The 20,182-nt window shown below is 39.9% G+C and overlaps 1 protein-coding gene and 1 long non-coding RNA gene across 2 annotated transcripts in view; both read left to right on the top strand.

Annotated features, from left to right (window-relative positions):
* The window catches only part of NCEH1 (neutral cholesterol ester hydrolase 1), a 68,224-nt gene extending 63,170 nt beyond the window's left edge, over positions 1–5,054 (top strand). Inside the window, exon 5 of the mRNA XM_079155165.1 lies at positions 1,288–5,054. Within this exon, the coding sequence (XP_079011291.1) occupies positions 1,288–1,905 (618 nt within the window). The 3' untranslated portion in view covers positions 1,906–5,054. The remainder of the gene's footprint in view (positions 1–1,287) is intronic.
* Positions 1–20,182, top strand: part of LOC306670514 — a 1,027,288-nt gene that overhangs the window by 900,902 nt on the left and 106,204 nt on the right. The window lies entirely within an intron of this gene.

The raw sequence follows: 20,182 nt of genomic DNA on the forward strand, positions 1-20,182 counted from the left end.
GGTTATAGCTCCTCGGTAGTTCAATCCCTAGTACCACCACCAAAACAAAAAAAAAAAAAAAAAATTTTTAAATGGATCTGAGGTTTACCTGATTAAGTTCTACAAAAACTGTGTCATCTAGCTCTAATAGTCTAATAGCACTCAAAATCTTTGGTAGTTGCATAAATGCAAAGATATGTATAACATTTGCATTCTCTTATAGATATTTAAATAATGGGAGAATAGCATCTGAGTCTTCTCACCTCCCGATTTCTTTTGCTATCTTCCAATAATAGCATTTGTCATTTTATTTGTGATGTCCACACATGACCAGAAGAAACCCCTGGTGCCATGAGGAGAGCACCACAGGCTTTAGAGCCAGACAGAATGGGGTGTCAAATAAAGCCCCACCTTCAAGAGATCCAGGACTCTAGTCAAGTCCCTCAACCTCTCTGAGCCCCAGGACAATAAGGGCAGGGCATCTGATTCAGGGACTGGTGAAATGATGCCTATTCAATTCTGGGCAGACGTTATTATTTACTGATCATTTTCTCTAGTTTTTACAGAGCAGTTACATCTTTCCCAGGGAGGGGGTTCTGAAGTCCATTAGCTCTTTTAGTTACCTATGAAGCACAGTGACTTGGTTAGCCTCCCTTTAGATGGAACATGACCAATGCTAGTTTTAGATACTAGAATTACAAATGGGGCGACGTGTGCACACTGCGGAGAGCTGCAGGTGAGCTGAGATTGCTGCCATGGGGATGCACTCCCCTGCCCATTTCAGCTTCGCTCTGGGGCTCATTGAGCTGGGTGGAGGGTGCACTGCCAGCATTATTTAAATCTCACTCTCACCAAGCATGAAGACTAGATGCTCATCAGAGGGGATTCTACTAAAACACTTTGGAGTCCTGTCATCTGTTCATTGAGCTTTTCCAATACCTCTCCTCTGGAAGAGTAGGGCTCATTTTTCCCCCCTAGGAAGCCATTCATTGCCTTTTGGGGCCTTGTAGAGAATAAAAAATTAAATAAGATTCACAGATTATTCGTCCACAATACCCAGCCATCGGTGCTGAATGCCAGAAGATAGATATTAATGGGGGATTAAAGGCTTCAGAGGTCACCCTGGGTTCACTCAAAACTGAATCACAAACAACATACCTTTCTTTGTAAATATTACTGAATTCTGGTCCTGGTAGGAATTCAACATTTATGCCTTTGATTCAGAGCAGTACATGAAGCTACTCTAAAGAGTGTGCTTTCTGCAGAGGGAGCCATGCAACATGAAATTATTCATTTCCTCTTTTCTAGTTTGCTCAAGATGCCAACCTAAGAAATAAGCTCAAACTGCAAGCTTTAATCTACCCGGTCCTCCAAGCTTTAGATTTTAACACACCCTCTTATCAGCAAAACGTGAACACGCCCATCCTGCCCCGCCACGTCATGGTGAAGTACTGGGTGGACTACTTCAAAGGCAACTATGACTTTGTGCAGGCCATGATAGTTAACAATCACACTTCACTTGAAGTGGAAGAAGCCGTCACCCTCAGGGCCCGTCTTAACTGGACGTCCCTCTTGCCTGCATCCATCACAAAGAACTACCAGCCTGTCATGCAGACCACAGGCAATGCCAGGATCGTCCAGGAGATCCCTCAGCTGCTGGATGCCCGTTCTTCCCCACTCATCGCAGACCAGGAAGTGCTTCAGCACCTCCCAAAAACCTACATTCTGACCTGTGAGCACGATGTCCTGAGAGACGACGGGGTCATGTATGCCAAGCGTTTGGAGAGCGCGGGTGTGGAGGTGACCCTCGACCACTTTGAGGATGGCTTTCACGGGTGCATGATTTTCACAAGCTGGCCCACCAACTTCTCAGTGGGAATCCGGACTAGGGATAGTTATATCAAGTGGCTGGATCAAAACCTGTAAAGAAGTCAAACTTCTGGAAGATCCAAGCCTCTCCCGACCTCCTGCACCTGCTTTGGAAAGACATGTACTTTTCAGTCACCTAATCTCCTCCCCCTTGTTACTTGTGAGTTTTAGAATCTCGATTCCCTGCAGACTCTGTGATAATCTAATTTTAAAAACTGAGTCTGACTAACTTAAGTACAAAAACATCAGAGTTTGGTACCCAAAGTGGGCCTTTCTCTTCTTTATTTTCATCAACTACTGTTAATATCCACAGCTGCAGAGAGTGGGACTAGGAGCCGGAAACTGCCTTGGGTCCCGCCTTCCTCAAGATGCTCTTTTGAGAAATTTATCAGTTGTGGATTATAAAAAAATGACTTCTGATGAGTTAAGAAAATGTAAGCTCTTCTTCAACTTGCTAGAGTTTACTCTGGGTTCAAAGCAGTGTTACCCGTGTGCACTTTCAGGTCAGTGCTGGGGGGTCAAGTGCTCTCCATTCTCTGTGGATGGTTTTGTTTCCTATGGGAATTTTGACAAAGGCTTTCTAGCAAGACAAATTTCTCAAAGGAGTTTCTTTCTGTCGTGTTCATTTTATGAGATCGCTATCTCTATGTCCAGCTGGCTTGAAATGATACTTGAAGTTACTTTCTACAACTATTCATAGAAAATATGAAGTTGCATGCACTGGATAGCAACACCTTGTTAAGCTTTTACTGTTTGGAAAATCTTTTGGGAACAAATTTATTTAGATTTAGAATAAATTTCCTATTATGAAATAAGTTAAAACAGACAAATGAAACAACCTACTGTTTCATTAAAAATTGGGGCATAAATTACTAAGAGCAGTGTGTATATATTTGGTATAATCAGAAAACAAAATGCATTTACTATTAGTTTAACATTATGAAAAATACCTTTAGAAGGTCTAGTCCAATCTTGAGAACTCAACTTTTCACTTATATGGCTTTAAAATGGGACTATTTTGGTATAATACAATGTATTGTTTATTTTTTTAAGTTATTTAATGTTGATATATATAGCTAGATTTAGGGATTTTCTGAAAGACATCTGTAATAAATATTACAAGGAATGGTATTTTTAAAAAATACTACCTTAGAGTTCTATCCATATGTAATTTATGGAAAGAGATAAAATAACAATCAATAGTACTATATATTAGGAGAAAATATTTTGATATTTATAAGCATATAAAATTAAAATAATTAGAAATTCTGACTGCACCTAGTAAAGTCCTCTAAATTCATAAAGTTGAGCATCCCTAATCTGAAATCTGAAATGCTCCAAAATCCAAAACTTGACTGCTTCACGTAGAAAATTCCACATCCTGAAAGTTTGTTTCATGCACAAATGTGTTAAGAATATTGTATAAAGTGGCCTTTGGGATATGTTAATTTCTTGTTTGGATTTGGGTCCCATATAAGATATCTCATTATATAGATGCAGATGTTCTGAAATCTAAAAAAATATAAAGTCCTTTCAAACCCCTTCCGATCCCAGGCATTTCAGATAAGGGACGCTCCACCTGTAGTTCCCTAGCTTAGACAGGACACGCACTGCTCATCTTCTCCTTTACAGTCAGAGGAACCCCCACTCATAGTCTTCTGGGCGAAGGGCAGACACTGGCACCTGGTGCCTACACCCCTCATTTTCTCCTTCTAGCCAGGTCTAGAAGGTTCACCAGCCCGAGCTTATCTTGACGTAAATCTTCACTGCCAGCAGGGGCATCTGTGGCACAGCAAGAAACTTGAAATCTGATTCGAGTGAGCACCCTGCCCTCCTTCCTGCCAGCCCTGCTTCTGCCCCAATCCATGATACTTCTAGGGACGCAGAGAGCAGCAGCTGAGTAAGGATGCAACACACTGTGGAAAGAAAGTAGAGCCTTCTCACACGGGGGGATGGATGTGTCTCTCCTCCAGCAATGAGATAACAAGTGGAGATTTGCATACTTGTTTTTAATTTATTGTAAGAGCCAGGAGCATTTTATGTACAAAACACAAGTTAATGCAACAGTGTGTGTATGTGTGTATGCCTGTGTATATATAAAAAATAATCCAACAAGCTACCTTGCTAAGGTACTTAGGTGAGTCACTTACCATCTCTGGGCCTCTCTTCCCTAAAAAATCAGAGAGCTGACTTACTGGATCCTTGAAGTTTTTTTCTGGCTAAAAATCCAACCAGTTTTTCAGACTGAACAAACTGTATTGACCTATGGTGATTTGTGGGGGTAGGGAGGTCATAATTTCATATACTCAGATACATGCATCATCAAAGATATATTTTTCTTAAAAACTGAGATTTTAGTTCTCACTCTATGGTAGTTACCACCCTCATATAATGTTTTAATAATTTTTATTTTTATTTTTGTGGGCCCAGGATCCATCCTAGGACCTTGCTCATGCTAGGCAAGCATTCTACCACTGAGTTACACCACAACCCCATTACTGTTTTATTTATTTTGTTACCATTTGAAAGTAGACTTTATTTTGAATTTTTCTACTTCTAAGAAAAAAAAATATGACACATGCACAGAGTTCCTTAAAATGACACTTTTCCCCCAGATTGTGATCCAAATTCTATAGTAATTACAAACAACAAATGATTCCACATTTTTAAAGAGCTCTCTGAGATGAAAAGGGAATAAAAGAAAAAAGGGGTCAACCACTGTTTCTGATAAAATACTTGAGTCTCATTGTTCTTTTGGGTTAATTCTTATAAAAAAAAAGTTAATGCTCTTCAGATTGATTTTTTTTTTTTTTTTAGTAGTAGAACTTTGGATTTTTTTCTATTTTATGAAAAAGTTGATAATCTTTTGGTAATATCATTGTTGTCTGTGAAATAGGAACATTAATATATGAAGAAAAACCTTGAAGTGCTGCAAAATGTAGTGAGGTATAAATTAATCTTCATGTTTTATCATTGATTTGTGAAGAATTTAAAACTATTGTGTAATTACCTTGGTGGATATAATATTCTATGCATGACATTTTAACCTTTGACTTCTTGCCTCTTTCCCACTGTAAAGGGGAAAGGCAGATTTTATGAAGGATTTTAGGAGCAAATATATTTTATAAAATGAAAATCCAGTGTGGGGATGGGAAAGCATATCTGTTTGGAATCATGTTTGGAAATAAAATGGCTCCATCTGGGAATATGCCTCTTTCATTTCCCCTCCTTGCACTTTCTGGTTCCTGTTTGAGACACTGTGCTCTCTCCTTCTCTCGGTGTGCAAGATCACTGCCCAAATCTTCTGCCCACCTGAGTACCCCAGTTCGCTTTCAGTCACTGGAAGGTGGTTTGGTGACCTCCATGGTGATGTCCATCTCCTGTCTGTATACATTATGTGTTCGCTACCCGTGGTGACCCTGCCTTGGACTGGTTGGAGTTTTCACAAAAGGATGGGACTCTTGGGGATCTGCGTATACCTTGCCCCAAAAGCAAATTGTAAGGCAAATGGGACTTGAACCTGACCCCAGGGTCACATTTCACACTTGAGCTTTTTATGCTTAGTTTACATCAATAACATAGACATATATAAAACTTTTTTTTCTCAAGTGAATCATTTATATTAGTACTAAATGGTCACACATGAGTGTGTAAATTAGATTTTCCTATTCAATTTTAGTTATTTTCATCTTCTCCAACAAAATATCTGGTGTGTGGCTCTATTTCACTGGAAAGATCCACCAATGAGTGGTCCTAGTTGTTTACGTATGGAACATGTGAATATAAATTGTGAATTCGTTGTTGATGTTTCAAGGTGTTTGTTTGTTTGTTTTGGTACTGGGGATTAAAACTAAGGGTTATTTATCATTGAGCTACCTCCCCAGCCCCTTTTTAAAAAATTTTTTTATTTTGAAACAGGGTCTCACTAGCTTGATCAGGGCCTTGCTAAATTGCTAAGGCTGGCCTTGAATTTGCTATCCTCCTGCCTTGGCCTCCAAGTCATTGGGATTACATGTCTGGGGCTTTGTGTTTTAATAATGTTTTTCTTGTGATTTTTCCCTCTCTTTTTGTCCTCCATGTTTGTTTGCTTTTTTCAAACAACAGCTCGTGTTTTTAATGGATCTCCTATTTAAACATCTAGAAGATAATGTATCTCAGCACCAGGTTCCCCAAAACACAAAGATTGGAAATATAAATATGATCTCTGTTAGGCCTACATGGATCACTCTGCCTTGTCATTCAGCACAACATTCTGTGTCCTTAGAGAGTTAGAGGGGCGGGCAACGTCAGGTGCACATGTCTGTCTAGAAGGCTCCTCCCTGGAATTTCTCTTGGAGGGCTCATTGTTGACATTTCAGACCAGATGCCCGCTCCTGGGAGAAGTCCACCTTCCCAGCCCAACTGTCTGCCCAAGCCAGCATTCAGCCAGCCTCCGGTCCCCGCCTCCCCGAAGCCCAGGTCCTCTTCATCTGAAGGCAACATTTACTGTGACTGTTTTCTATCTCACTTCTCTGTCTGAAATCTTAATCACTGATTTAACTTTGTGCTCCTTTCCTATTTTCTCTAAACTTAAATATAGCATCATGAGAGCAGAGACCTTGTTTGTCTTGTCATCTGTATTTCCTGAGTACTTAAAACACAGCACATAATGAACTTTCAAAAAAAAAAGATGTTTTTGAATAAACATCCTCATCAAGAAAATGTCAACTTATGAAAATCATAGTATTTCTCATGTGTTTCTTCTAAAAGTATTTTAACATATCAAATATAAATAGTCACTTAAGACTAAAAACTAAATATTTCTAAGCAAAAGTAATAAGCCTTGTTAACTACCAAATTTTAAAACCAATTTTTAAAATTGAAGATCCTTTTCTTCCTTTCATACTCGTGTGTTCTGCTTGACAGTGAGATTTCTGCTGTGTTGAATAAACTGTTTCAAATACCCCTAAAGAATGATCTATATAATGTTTCACAAGTGTTTCATGGAAAACAACTGCAAGAGTTTGAGAAATTTTAACCAAAGAAATTCTATCACTTTTAGACTGCTACCTTCCCTCTTTCTGTTTTTGTTTGTCTGTGTTGTTATTGTGTGTGTGTGTGTTTGTTTGTAGTGGGGTTTGAACCTGAGGACACTGCCACCAAGGTACAGTCCCAACCCTTTTAATTTTTTTTTCTTTTTTTGAGACAGGGTCTCACTAAGTTGTTGAGGCTGGTCTTGAACTTGTGAGCCTCCTGCCTCAGCTTCCCAAGTTGCTGGGATTACAGGTGTGCACGACTGCACCCACCCAGCTATATTTTTTTTACATGTCTGATGATTGGGAGAATTTTTCACAGATTATTTCTGGCCACATACATTTCTAACCTTAGTTCTTCATCCATCCCTTTCAAACTTCCAGTGCTGGATGCCAAAGAGGAAGTTCATTCTGCAATACATCTGGCCTTGCCTTCCGTAGAGTATAGGATGGGGGTTTTCCAGACAATCTCCTCTACTGGCTGAGCCAGCAATAACTTAGGTGTAGCATCTGCAAATCACTCACACACACACACACACACACACACATATTACACTAAATCAAAGCTAAATGTATCTCCAGCTCAATTTTCCCTTGATAGAACCCCCAAAATACCTGCAGCTGCCCCAAGCTATCTGACACATGAGGAGTCATAATAGAAGGAAAGTTGAAGTGGGAAGAGTCATCAATACTAACCAATTGCAGTCAAAAGCTATTTTGATCTGTGTGTATTTTAAAAAATCAGTAATTTTTTTTTTTTTTTTTTTTTTTTTCTATTTCTGGTGCTGGGGTCAAACCCAGCATGCTAGGCAAACACTCTACCAAAGAGCTACTCTCCCAGCCCAAGAAAAGCACTAATCTTGGGTACCTATGAATGGGGTCTCTCCCATTCCCTGATAAAAGTCCACGCAAATGAGAGGCCCTTAAATATATGGTAAGTCTGTGCCTGTATGTGATCTGGATTCATGTGTGCTTCCTGTGGGCATCCTACAGCCCACCTAGTGCAGCAAATCTCAAACCAAATGCATTCCCCTCTCCCCTGGTGCTGGCAGTGCCTGATATTGTCCCTATATCATTTGATTGTACCCACTTCTCCCCACTTACCCAAGCTAAAATTAAGACAGTGTTTTTGGTACCAGGGATTGAACCCAGGGGCACTTAACCTCTGAACCATAGCCCCAGCCCTTTTTTGTATTTTTTTAATTTAGAGACAGGGTCTCACTGAGTTGCTTAGGGCCTTGCTCAGTTGCTGAGGCTGGCTTTGAACTCACAATCCTCCTGTCTCAGCTTCCCAAGTCTCCGGGATTACAAGTATGCCCCACCTTGCCCACCATGTTTTCTTTTCTTTCTTTCTTTTTTTTTTTTTTTTTTAATTGTGCATTATAATTATAGGTCATGGTGGGGTTCTTCATATTCCTACCTGCACCTAACATAATTTGGTCAATTTCCTTTGACAATTGTCGTTATCTCCCCCAACCTCTAACTACCAAGTCCCACCAACTTAATTCCTAAGAGTTTCCCAAATCTATTCTTTTCTCTCCATCACCCACCTCTCTTTGAGTCTCTCATCACTCTTTGCCCAAATAATTTTATTATTGGGTTTTCTGCTCTCCTTCCATCTTGGGTCCCTCAAATTCATCCACTCCACAACTGTATAAACAATGAATTAAAACTCACACCTAACCTTGTATTTCTTTTTTAAATTTTATTTTTGTTTTGTTTTGTTTGGGGGTGCTAGAAATAGAACCCAGTGCCCAGCCAAATGCTGTAACACTGAACTACAACCCCAGCCTCCAACCATATGGTTCTAAACCTGAAGTCATTCAATCTCCTGGCAGAGTTGAAGTCACTTACTATGATGTGCACAGCTGTCCCTCACTTGCACCTGCTGCAGAAGTTCTTCAGGTGTGGTCTGGGGACCTATGGGGGTCTCTCAGCCACGTCCCACATGGATGAGAAAAGGGTTAACTGCCAGAGGATGATGTTGGCTACAAATCAATCAATTACCCATAAACTTATCTAATCAATAGACACACAAGAGCCAATACTCTTTTTAAATGAGAGGGGGGTGTGACGGATCAGGCCATACCAGATCTGGCCTCTAACAACATGGAGTAGTCTAACTCTATTTTATTTATAGACACACAGGTAAAGGGGGCAAGACCGGGAGGAGCTGCTTCTGTGATGAACAGGAGAGGGTGGAGTAAGGGGAGCCAATTTGCTCAGGGAAGCTATTACAGAACCAGACAGGAAACCACTCCCACACAGTGCCACATACTTCCTGGCAATCTGGGACAGACCTCTGTGGTAGCCAGTACCTAAAAGTTGGACCTCTGTGTCCTGTGGCTCAACCTCGTCTGATTCTGCTAGATAAGGATGAATCCCCACAGGACCCACTAACTCAAAACTGCTTTCATATTACTATGGCATTATTTGCCTTGGTCACTGTCTTTCTTTCGTGAGTGTGCAATGGAGCCTTCAGCAGCGACAGACATACGATGTCAAGTGCAGGAACAGATAGGAGAATCCAGCTGTCTCCAACTATGCTGTACAGCAAAGAGATTTGTGAAGATGTCCACCACCACCACACTTCACATTTAAAAAAGTGATTTTTCCCCATAAAATAGAGAAGAATGTAATATGTATTTAAATAAATGAATAGCTATGTTTTATGTTTCTCAGTTTATATTTCTAATGAAAGCATAAATAAACTCAGTCTATATAGTCAAAAGCTCTTGAGAAGGGATCCTCAATAATTTTTACAATTGTGAAGTCCTCAGACTAAAATGGTGGAGAGCTGATATTTTGCAGCACTGTCTCTGGGCCACCCCTGCATATGGTGCTGAGCTCCAGCCTGCCAACTCTGAGCTTATACCATGGTTCTGCACACATTCTGCACATGCACCATGTTTTTTCTTCCTTCTGGAGCCACTTACAACTCTTCTGGAGGATTTAGGTTTCATATTACACTCAACACATGGTATGGTAATTGTTGATGGGTCTGACTCCTCAAAAACCTAGGGTTTTTTTTTTTTTTTTTTTTTTTGCAGTACTGGGGATTGATCCCAAAAGCACTCTTCCACTGAGCTACACCCCCATCCCTTTATATTTTTTTTATTCTTAAACAGGGTCTCTCTAAGTTGCTGAGGCTGGCCTCAAACTTGTGATCCTCCTGATTCAGCCTCCTGAGTCACTGGAATTCTAGGCGTGTACCACCACACCAGGCAAAAACCAGGATTCTTGAATGAGTGGTTATGTCAGTATCACATAGGTGACCCCCATGACTGACGTGGTACCTCTTACCAAATAAGCACTCTGTAGTCTTTGGTGAACAACCTGCTGTATTGTTTTTTGGTTGTCACAATCAAAACATAGTTTTCCTTTCATGATATGAAAAATTATGTCTGATGCTATATTATATATTTATAATATGTTTTATTTTTTATATCATAAAGATAAAATCTCTGGAAATTTTCTCACGGATACTTTCTTTCTACTAATGCATTGAAAAATCTCATTTAGTCAAAGAATGAAATCCCAGTCTACAATAGAAATTTAAAAATACAAAGCTTCTGCCAGCAGAGGGCGCCCTTAAGAGTCGATGGCGTTAGCCACATCCTACACTGCTGTTTTCTCTGGAATTTAAAAAAAAAAAAAAAAAGGAGAGAGAAAAGATTTCCCAATAGCGTTCTGATACTTAAGTGAATAAAAAAAAAACCATGTGATGTTTCATCACGGAATAAATTAAATTTGGTGGTTTTTTTAAGTAGAGAAAATTTAAAATCCTCATGAGGACCTGAAAGAGAAGTGAATTCTTAAACAAAACAGGACTCATGTTGATCCTTTGTTAAAACATGACTCATCTCTCTGTTCACTAGTGATCTGTCTTTTTTTTTTTAAAACATGTTTTTATTCAAGATAGTTATTTGTAATCCATTTGGAGAAAGGCTGACAGAAAACCAGTGTTGCACATTTTAAAGGCCCATTTAGTGCAGTGGGAAATATAGGACCTTCATGTTTTTATTGTGTCTTGGGCAAACCCACCCCCGCACTGTGAGTGCACTGTGAGTCTTGAGATACGAAGGAACTGCCTTTGAAAGCAGTAAAGTAGGGTCAGCTGGCCTTCAAAAGCCAAAGCATGTGTCCAAATCAAATGACATTCAGTAGGGACATTTGTGAGATTGCCATGCTTTAAACAATAGCTATAATACGTACCATGATTGAGGAAAGAAGTTCGTGCCACTCAGCTTACCTGGAATAGAGGCAACCGTATGAACTGAAATTTGGCAGACTAATCCCAGTTCTAGCTTTGCCAGCAAATATCTCAGTACCTTTAGGTAAGTCTTCATCAGTGCCTTGCTTTCCCTATTTTAAAAGTCATATTTCTCAAAACCTCTTCCTTATACCACAAAAAATGCTTAAAACAGCTTATAATTAAACAAAATAGGCAATGAAGTTGTGACATACAAACAGTAACTCATAGCCAATATAAAGAACAAAAAACTGCCAACTAAAAAAATCGGCTCTGTAGTGAGACTTCTGATTTGGATCTAAGCACTTGGCAGTCAAGGAAAAAGTAAAAACAAACAAACTGGATGGACACTCTGGTGCATATCTGTAATCCCAGCAACTGGGGGAGGCTGAGTCAGGAGGACTGCAAGTTTGAGGCCAACTTCAGCAACTTAGTGAGGCCTTAAGCAACTTAGTAAGACCCTGTCTTTCAAAATAGAAAATTAAAAGGGTTGGGGATGTCGCTCAATGTTAAAGTGCCACTGGGTTGAAAAAAAAAAAAAAGTGAAAATATCACCACTGAAACTGTATTTCAGAAGGAAAGACACCTTTCAGTTTCTCAGGGGTGATGATCTTTCTCTAGCACTGAATTCTAAATGTCACTTAATAATGTCTTCAGTTATGTTAAAGCAAATGCAGCAGCAACTTTCCCATTACGATTTATTTGATGAACTTCAGTGAGAACTAAGACCTGACTTTAAACTTCTGTGTATTGAACATGAAATCAATGGAATAGCACTCGTCTGCCTGCCTGAAAGACCATTGAAAACAAAGATAGAGAAGGACAGTATTACAAGTTCTAAGTTAAACAAATGTTAGGCATTATCAAATGTATCCCTCCAGGAGATGATAATAAGATGATCTGCTTTTGAAGGAGTTAAAATTTAAGTGCCCATAATTAAAGCACAGAATCTGTAGTCTAGCAAATGAACTTAGGAAAAGAAACAAAGAGGGACAGGCCTGAGGCCTGAACATACCTAAACAAGCCTAAAATAAGACTGCCAAATCATCAAAAACTAACTGGCCATGGAGGATAAACTATCTCCACAAGGCCGTGGACCATCTGGTGTCACCCACTTTCCCCCTTCTTCCCTTTTCTTTAAGGTTAACTTGATCGCCTGCTAACCAAAATAAACTGCCCTACCCCATTGCTGGAATGTCAATTTGCACGTACTACTTGCTGATGTAATCAATGTAGTCATGTGCCCGCTTATGTTTGAATCAGCCAATTATGTGTACCCGCGCCAAACTCCCTAACTTTTCCTATATAAACCCCTGATTTCTGAGCCTCGGGGTCAACTCCTCTATCTCCGTGTTGGCCCGGAGCTCCGTTATTAAAGTGCCTCGTGCTTTTGCATCAAGCCGGTCTCTCGTGTTTCCTGGAGCGCGCCATCCTGAGACTCGAGTAAGGGTCTTCCTTTTGGGGGTCCTACACTTTCTGTTCTTTTATTGGTGATAAATGGGGGAAAGGAGACATTTTGAGTACACAGAAAAATTACTAAAGGTTATTTAAGAAACTGTTACTAGTTACCTCTGGGGAATGGGAACAGGGTCCTGGGGAAGAAAATATTTTTTCTCACTTTGCTCCCCTCTGAAATATTTAAAATTTTAATTATGGCAATGTATTATTTAAAACTTTTTAAAAGGGAAAGAAAAGCCTGTAAGTACCATCCTTTTACTTTTTTTTAGTCATGTTGTAGTTCATCTCTTTGCAGGTTAGCTCTTGCTGAAAACAGACTTGTTTAATAAAGAGGGAGCTTTACTGTAAGGATCCAATCAGAAATCTCCTGGATAGCCAACATCAAAAAAGGACAGTCTGCCCTCAGAGAGCTTGATACAGAAGATTCAAGAACCCAGGATATCTCCTCTCTCTCTCTGTATATATTCTTTCTGCCTCTTTTTATCTTCCTGAATATCAAAATTCTGTCAGTGGATAGACATGTTTAGCTTGCTTTGGCAGGACATCATGACTCCTTATGATCAAATATGACCACCGATGTCGGGTGTTGGGGCCCACGCCTGTAAGTCCAGTGATTCAGGGGGCTGAGGCAAGTTTGAGGCCAGTCGGGGCAACTCTTCAATGCCCTCTCTCCCATAAAAGAATAAAAATAAAAAGGACTGTGGATATAGCTCAGAGATAAAGTGCCCCTGGGTTCAATCCCCAGTACTGGGGACAGGGGTGAGAAAGAGAATGAGGTACATACAGGTGGGAATGCACCTCAAACATCTACCCTTATCTGCACCCAAATTTGCCATAAACATGATACAGCTCTATACAACAGAAATCTCTCTTGCCCTGCTCCAAATATGCAACATCCCAATGTCAGGTCCAAAGGCAGCCCTGCTGTTCTCAGACCCCTACCTGCAGGAGGTGAGCAATCTTCTCCAGATTCCTAGATTCCCATTCCAGGTGTGACTTTCTCATTTTCTTGAGCTAATGCAGTAATCACAGGTTTTTAATTTTTAGATGCTGCCCCAGTGATTCTGATTCAGGGTCCACTGTGGGACCTGGGCTTTGGGACTTTGAACAGGCTCCCTGGTCACCCAGGGGTGTTGATGCACTCCTGTTTAAGAATCACTGGCTGAAAGAAAAAGATTACTCAGCATTGGGGTGGGGGCTGGGGTTGTGGAGGGCAAGCCTGCTCACAGTAAAATGAATATGTCATAAACGGTTTTCAGACTTTAATGTGTGTTAGAATTTCCTTAAAACACAGATTGCTAGCCCTGCTCCTGAAACTGCAGATTCATTGGGTCCGGGGTGCGTTCAGCAATCCTTCACACTTTAACAGGGTCCCCAGTGGTGGTGGTGCTGCTGATCCGGAGCAAATTGTTACGTGACACTACCACTAAGGATCACCTACCTCACAGACAGGCTCAAAAGGATGTAAATATTCAGGAAATAATTCTAAAATGTCACACGGCAATGGGGGACTTACTCAGAAAAGTGGATAGAAAATGGTTTCCATTCTGGCCTTTGCTAATTTTTAAGGATCTACAATACAAAGGCCAACTTGCACTGCATTGTATTCTCTCTGCACAGGTGGTGTGTCAGTCAGATCCTGACAGGAGAGAAATGGGTTGGTTTGAGGAGCATTTAACAAAGGGACTCTATGCAGAGATGTGGGCAGGGTTTGCAAAAATCCACAAGAGACTGAGCAGTGCTCTGGGTCTGGTAGCAATGGGAGGTGTTGACTCATGGAGGCCTAGTAAGACAGGAGAGGATAGTCTTGTGAAGAAAGCCTGGCATCAGCTTCATCCTCTGGAGGTCCAGCCTGGAAGGAGCCAGGGCAAGAATTTCCCCCGCCACCCTTCATTCTCCTTCCTGTGCCTCCCACATTCTGAACCGGAAGTGAGAGAATCCTTCCTTGCCCACTGTAAGGTCAGAGACTCTGGGCCCACAGCAGGAGAGAGAGTGGAAAGTGTACCCAGATGGCAAAAGAAAGACACCCGAACTCAGGGGCTGGTGACTGAGTTCCGCATCTTGTACTTTTGCAGCCTGGAATATGGTAGCACAGATAACGAGGGGAGGCAGATGCAGTTCATGTTCATTTCACACAGGCAAATTGTAGCTCTTCCTGCTATCTGAAGTACTTACATTTAAAAAAATAATAGAAGTGATGTTTAATTTCGAATGGCACTGAGCAGGAATAATAGGTGTAGTTCTATTACAACATCTACATCCAGCCTTTATCCTGGCTCAAATTCATAACCATAGTAACTAAAATTACACTACTAAGCTTTTCTCTCTTTTGTGTGCAGAGGATTGAACCCAGGGTAACTCTGCCATTGAGCTACATTCTCTGCCCTTCATATTTTTCATTTTGAGACTGGGTCTTACTAAGTTTTTGGCCTCAAACTTGTGATCCTCCTGCCTCAGCCTCCTGAGTAGCTAGGATCACAGGCATGTGCCACTGTACTTGGCTAGCTTGCCCTTTGAAGTAGAGTTTTAGGATCAAATAATCTTTCCTGCCTACTTTTGAGCACTAATTTTGACTTTTGTACAGATGAAAACTCCACATAAACTAAGAGTCTATTGGTCAATCAAGGAAGATAATGGTTCTTCTCTTATATGTCTAGGCAGAGAAGGGATATAAGGAGGCACGATGGATCCAGTATTGAATCTCAGAACACCCATTTCCCCCGGGGTCTGTCGTTCAGACATTCATTCACTCAGTAAGTATTGTTACATTCCTATTAAATGCCTGACCCAGTACCAGTGTCTGGGGGAATCAATGATAAGAAAAGACTATCCATGCTCTCAAGGAGATTTTAATCCTGTGAGGACTCTGGAAAATGGAAAAGTTGATGATAATTGTATGATTGTGAAAAAATTGCCAGAAGTGTTTATAACAATCCATGGCTTACTGAAATATTTTTAGTTATCTTTTTATTTTAGAGCAACTTTAGGTTTATGGAAAGTTTGAGCACAAGGTACAGATATTTCCAAAATATTTCCTACCTCACATATGCACAATGTGTAAGTTTTTCATCAACGTGACTAAAATACCTGACAAAGAATTACTTAGAGGGGGAAGTCTATTTTGGACTTGTGGTCTCAGAGGTTTCAGTCCATAGTCAGCAGACTTCTCTGCTCTGGACCTGAAGTGAGACCAGGACATCATGGTGGAATAAAAGTACTCAACTCATGACAGCCTGGAAGCAGAGAGAGTTCAAGGAGCCAGAGACAAAATACAATCCTCAAGGGCACACCCAGCTGCCACCCATCTCAGTCATGCCCCACCTGCCTAGTTACCACCCAGTAGTTCATTCAAATTGTTAACCTAGGAGCTGAATAAATAGCTCCTTCTGGAGAGCGCAAGCCTAGCACGCGCAAGGACTGCGGTTCGAATCCCCGGCCGCTCAAATGAGAAGAAAAATAACAAAAACAAATTGTTAACCTAGGGGACTGGGGTTGTGGCTTAGTGGTAGAGCGCTTGCCTAGCATGTGTGAAGCACTGGGTTCAATTCTCAGCAACAAATATAAATAAATAAAATAAAGGTCCATTGACAACTAAAAAAACAAATTATTAATCTATCAAACAGATTAATCCACCAAGTGGATTGATCCACTGATGAGGTTAAACTCTCGTAACCCAATCTTTTCACTTCTGAACATTGCTACATTGCCTAGCACATGAGCTTCTGGAGGGACATTCTTAGTTCCAACTATAACACACTGCCTCTCCCATTATGGACATCTCACACTAGGGTGATACATTTGCTACAGTTCATGAGCCTACATCAACACCTTATTAATGTCATAAACCTATAGTTTATATTAGGGTTTACTTTGGTGTTATATGTTCTATGGGTTTCCACAAATGTGTAATGACAGGTACCTACCATTATAGCATTATACAGAGTAGTTTCATTACCCTAAAGCTTCTTTTTGGCATATTTATTCCTACTTTCCCACTAACTCCTGGAAATCACTGATCTTTTTACTATCTCCGTAGTTTTTATTTTCCCAGAATTTCATATAGTTGGAGCCATACAGTATGTAGCCTTTTCAGTATGGCTTCTTTGACTTAGTAATAAACATTTAAATTTCCTTTGTATCTTGATAACCATAGTGAGAGGGTCCTCGTAACTGGGCCTCCCTGAATTTTTTTAATTCTCAGAGTTGTCCACACTGAGCCTCTAGCAATTTCCCAATTTTCCTACTCTGGTACTGGTTCCCATGGAAGGTGCTACCCATGAGTGCTTACCTGGCAAGGTATGAGTCTCTGTATTTGCTTTTGGTTCCTCCAGTTTGGAGGGGGAAGCAATTTATCCTGTGACCTCACTTCTTTTATAGATCTAAGAGGAGCTGTTGGTTTTAAAATTTGTTCATCTGTTTACTTCTTGTTAGGATGGAGTGACTGGAGTGACAGCTTGTTACAGGTCAGACCCAAAACTGGAAGTTCTACCAGAGCATTTACAAAGATGTTATTATGTCACTGCAACTTAGAAAGTAATTTTTATTGCTCTGATTTTACAGATAAGTAGCTGAGACTCATAAAATTATGTACTGTGAGAATAGGAAAGACAGTAGAGTGAATCAGACATAACTTTCCCATGTTCATATATGATAACACCACCAGGGAAACTCCACACGTACAACCACATGAATGGGATTGTAATTAGAAAAAAATTATACTCCATGTATGTATCATATGTGAAAACACACTCTACTGTCATATACATCTGAAAAGAACAAATAAAAAATAAGAGTAAGTACTGATTAGCAGTTGGTGGAATGTAATTGAGACAACTCATAGGCTATATATTCCTATGCTAGGCAATGCTCTGTAGCTTCTGTCTTTGTTTAAAAGCCACATATACCTGGAAGGGTAAAGTATGAAGGTATTAAGTCCAGAATATAGATCGTCTTTAACCCTGACAGGAAAAGAGCATGTTCAGAGAACACAGAGAAACAAAGAGGTATAAAATAAAAGTGGTCCCGGAAAGGAGAAAATAATATAAAAATAGAAGATCAAGGTCAACATTCACTGCTCCATGACTTGACTTGGGTCTGGCCCGTTTCCCAATGGGTTCTCTGACTGCTAGCCCCAAGATTGGTTTCCAGGGTTGAGTCAATAGCCAGGTCAATTATAATCAAGCTTGGATTATTTGTTCCAGCTTTACAGAGAGGGAGTAGAATAACAGGATAATGTAATAAACAATGTTCTATCTGGCCTCATGGTCAGCATTTGTTCTTTTCACTGGGGCCATAATAAATTTGTGCCCCAAACAGCACATGAAGTTCTATGTAGCCAAATTAAAATGCCCTCTAGTCCCAACACCATGTTTTTTTTAGTCCTTAAATTGGCATGACCTAATAGAGAGAGAGTGCTGTAAACAAGAGGGAACACTTTGTCGTCCATCAGTGGACAGACATGCCCTACTTCCTCCTTGGCTTAGCTGGCAAAGTTCGATACACCAGAAACCCCATGAAGATTCAGGATGTCTCAAGACTAAAGCAGGTAATAGAGGAATACAGAGAATATAAAGCGCTAATTTCACAGTTCATTTTAATTTTAACTTTTATTTAAAGCCATAGATACATTTTAGTGATTTTAAAAGAAGACTAAACACACCTTTAAAAAATGTTACATTTAAGCTCTTTTGGCTCATTTTCCATTTATAAATTAATTTCTATGTTACTTGAAACACTAAGTGCAAAATAATAATTTTTTGGAACAATGCTGTATAACTCCTGAGGGGAACACTAACAATGATAGATACAATATATTAAATGCTTGTATGTGTGACAAGCACATCACAAATCTCTTCCCTGAACATCTTCAATATTTCATGCTTTGTGATTCAGGAAATGAGAGGTTAATTAGCTTATCTAAGATGACATATGTTTTAGCCTTGGTTCTTCAGAGAAAACAGAAATATTTATTATAAAAGATTTATTATAAGGAAATGGCTCATGTAAGTATGGAGGCCAATAAGTCCCCAGGTCTGCAGTTGGCAAAGCTGGAGACCTAGGAGAGCTGATGGTGTAAGTTTCAGTCTGAGTATGAGTCTACAGGCAGGAGAAGATTGATGTTCCAGCTCAAAGACAGTCAAGCAGAGAGAATGAGTTCCCCCTTACTCAGCACTTTCTTCTTTTGTGGATTTCAGTAGATTGAGGCTCACACACACTGAGGAGAGCAAACTGCTTAATTCAGTTTACAGACTGAAATTTTACTCTCATCCAAAACCACCCTCCCTACTCACTCACAATAATGTTTAGCCAAATATCTGGGCACCCCATAGCCCAGGCAACTGGACACATAAAATAAACCATCACAACATATCTAGAAAGTAGCTGAGATGGGGGCTTTGAACACAGCTGAATTTGACTCTCAAGTTCAGTCTTTATCATATCACATTGTTCTTTCTGAAAGAAGGTGGCCTTTCCGATGTCAAACCCCACTGAGTTTTAGGCAATGGGGGAGGTCCTGTTAAACAATCCTTCTCACCACATATCTCAGATCAGCCAGCTGTTTTTTCAGTTTCATCTGGCCCAAATCCAAGCCTCAGGCACATTCTGCTTTGATAACAGTCTGGAAATTCCCACTATATTTCCCCATTGGCACATTTCTCACCGATTTTCCCATGGTGCAACTAAGAATTTCAAAAAACAAAAGTAGCTTATTATGCAGAAAAGCCAAGGACTTCTTTTTTTATTTAAAAATTTTAAACATAGCTGGGTACAGTGGTACAAGCCTATAATTCCAGCTCCCAGGGAAGCTGAGGCATGAGGATCACAAACTGGAGGCCAACCTGAGTCACTTAGTGAGACCCTGACTCAAAATAAGATAAAAAGGACTGAGGAATGTAGCTCCACGGTAGAGTGCTTGCTTAACATGCACAAAGCCCTGGGTTCAATCCCCAGTACTGCCAAAAAAATTTTAAGGATAAAAATGAGCTTCAAAAATTATATATATTTTTAAATTTTATTATATATGTGTTAGATGTAACATGTTTTGATAAACATCTACATAGTGAAATGATTACTTCAGGTATGCAAATTAACATATGCACCTTTTCCCATAGGTACTTTGTTTTTGTTGTTATTATAAGAGCACATAAAGTCTACTCTCTTGGCAAATTATCAATATGCAATATAATATTTTTAACTATGGTCCTCCTGTTAAACATGAGACCTCTAGATTTACTCATGCTTAATAATTTTTATACCCTTTGTCTTATATCTTCCCCACTTCTCCCCTTTCTGAATTATTTTATAAAAACAATTTTCTTTGATTCAAAATCCAAATTTAATTTTACATTTTTAGCTTGCACTTTCAGTTCAAGACTTCTTAATAGGTAAAATATACTTCATAAAGTTTATCTCAAACTGCATGAAACATCTTTTAAATAAGAACATTAAAAACTTGAAATGCATATTTTGTGCAACTTCTAGAATCATCTTTTGTGTTATCTACTATGCTATTTCCTTTTTTGACCAGTTTCTTTTAATCATGTTGAGGAGCATGAAACAAGTCATCTGAATATGATACAGCCCTGGCAGGAGCACCCCAGCCCACGAGGGA

Source organism: Sciurus vulgaris (genome assembly GCF_902686455.1).
Source record: "Sciurus vulgaris genome assembly, chromosome: 10".
Classification (NCBI taxonomy): domain Eukaryota; kingdom Metazoa; phylum Chordata; class Mammalia; order Rodentia; family Sciuridae; genus Sciurus; species Sciurus vulgaris.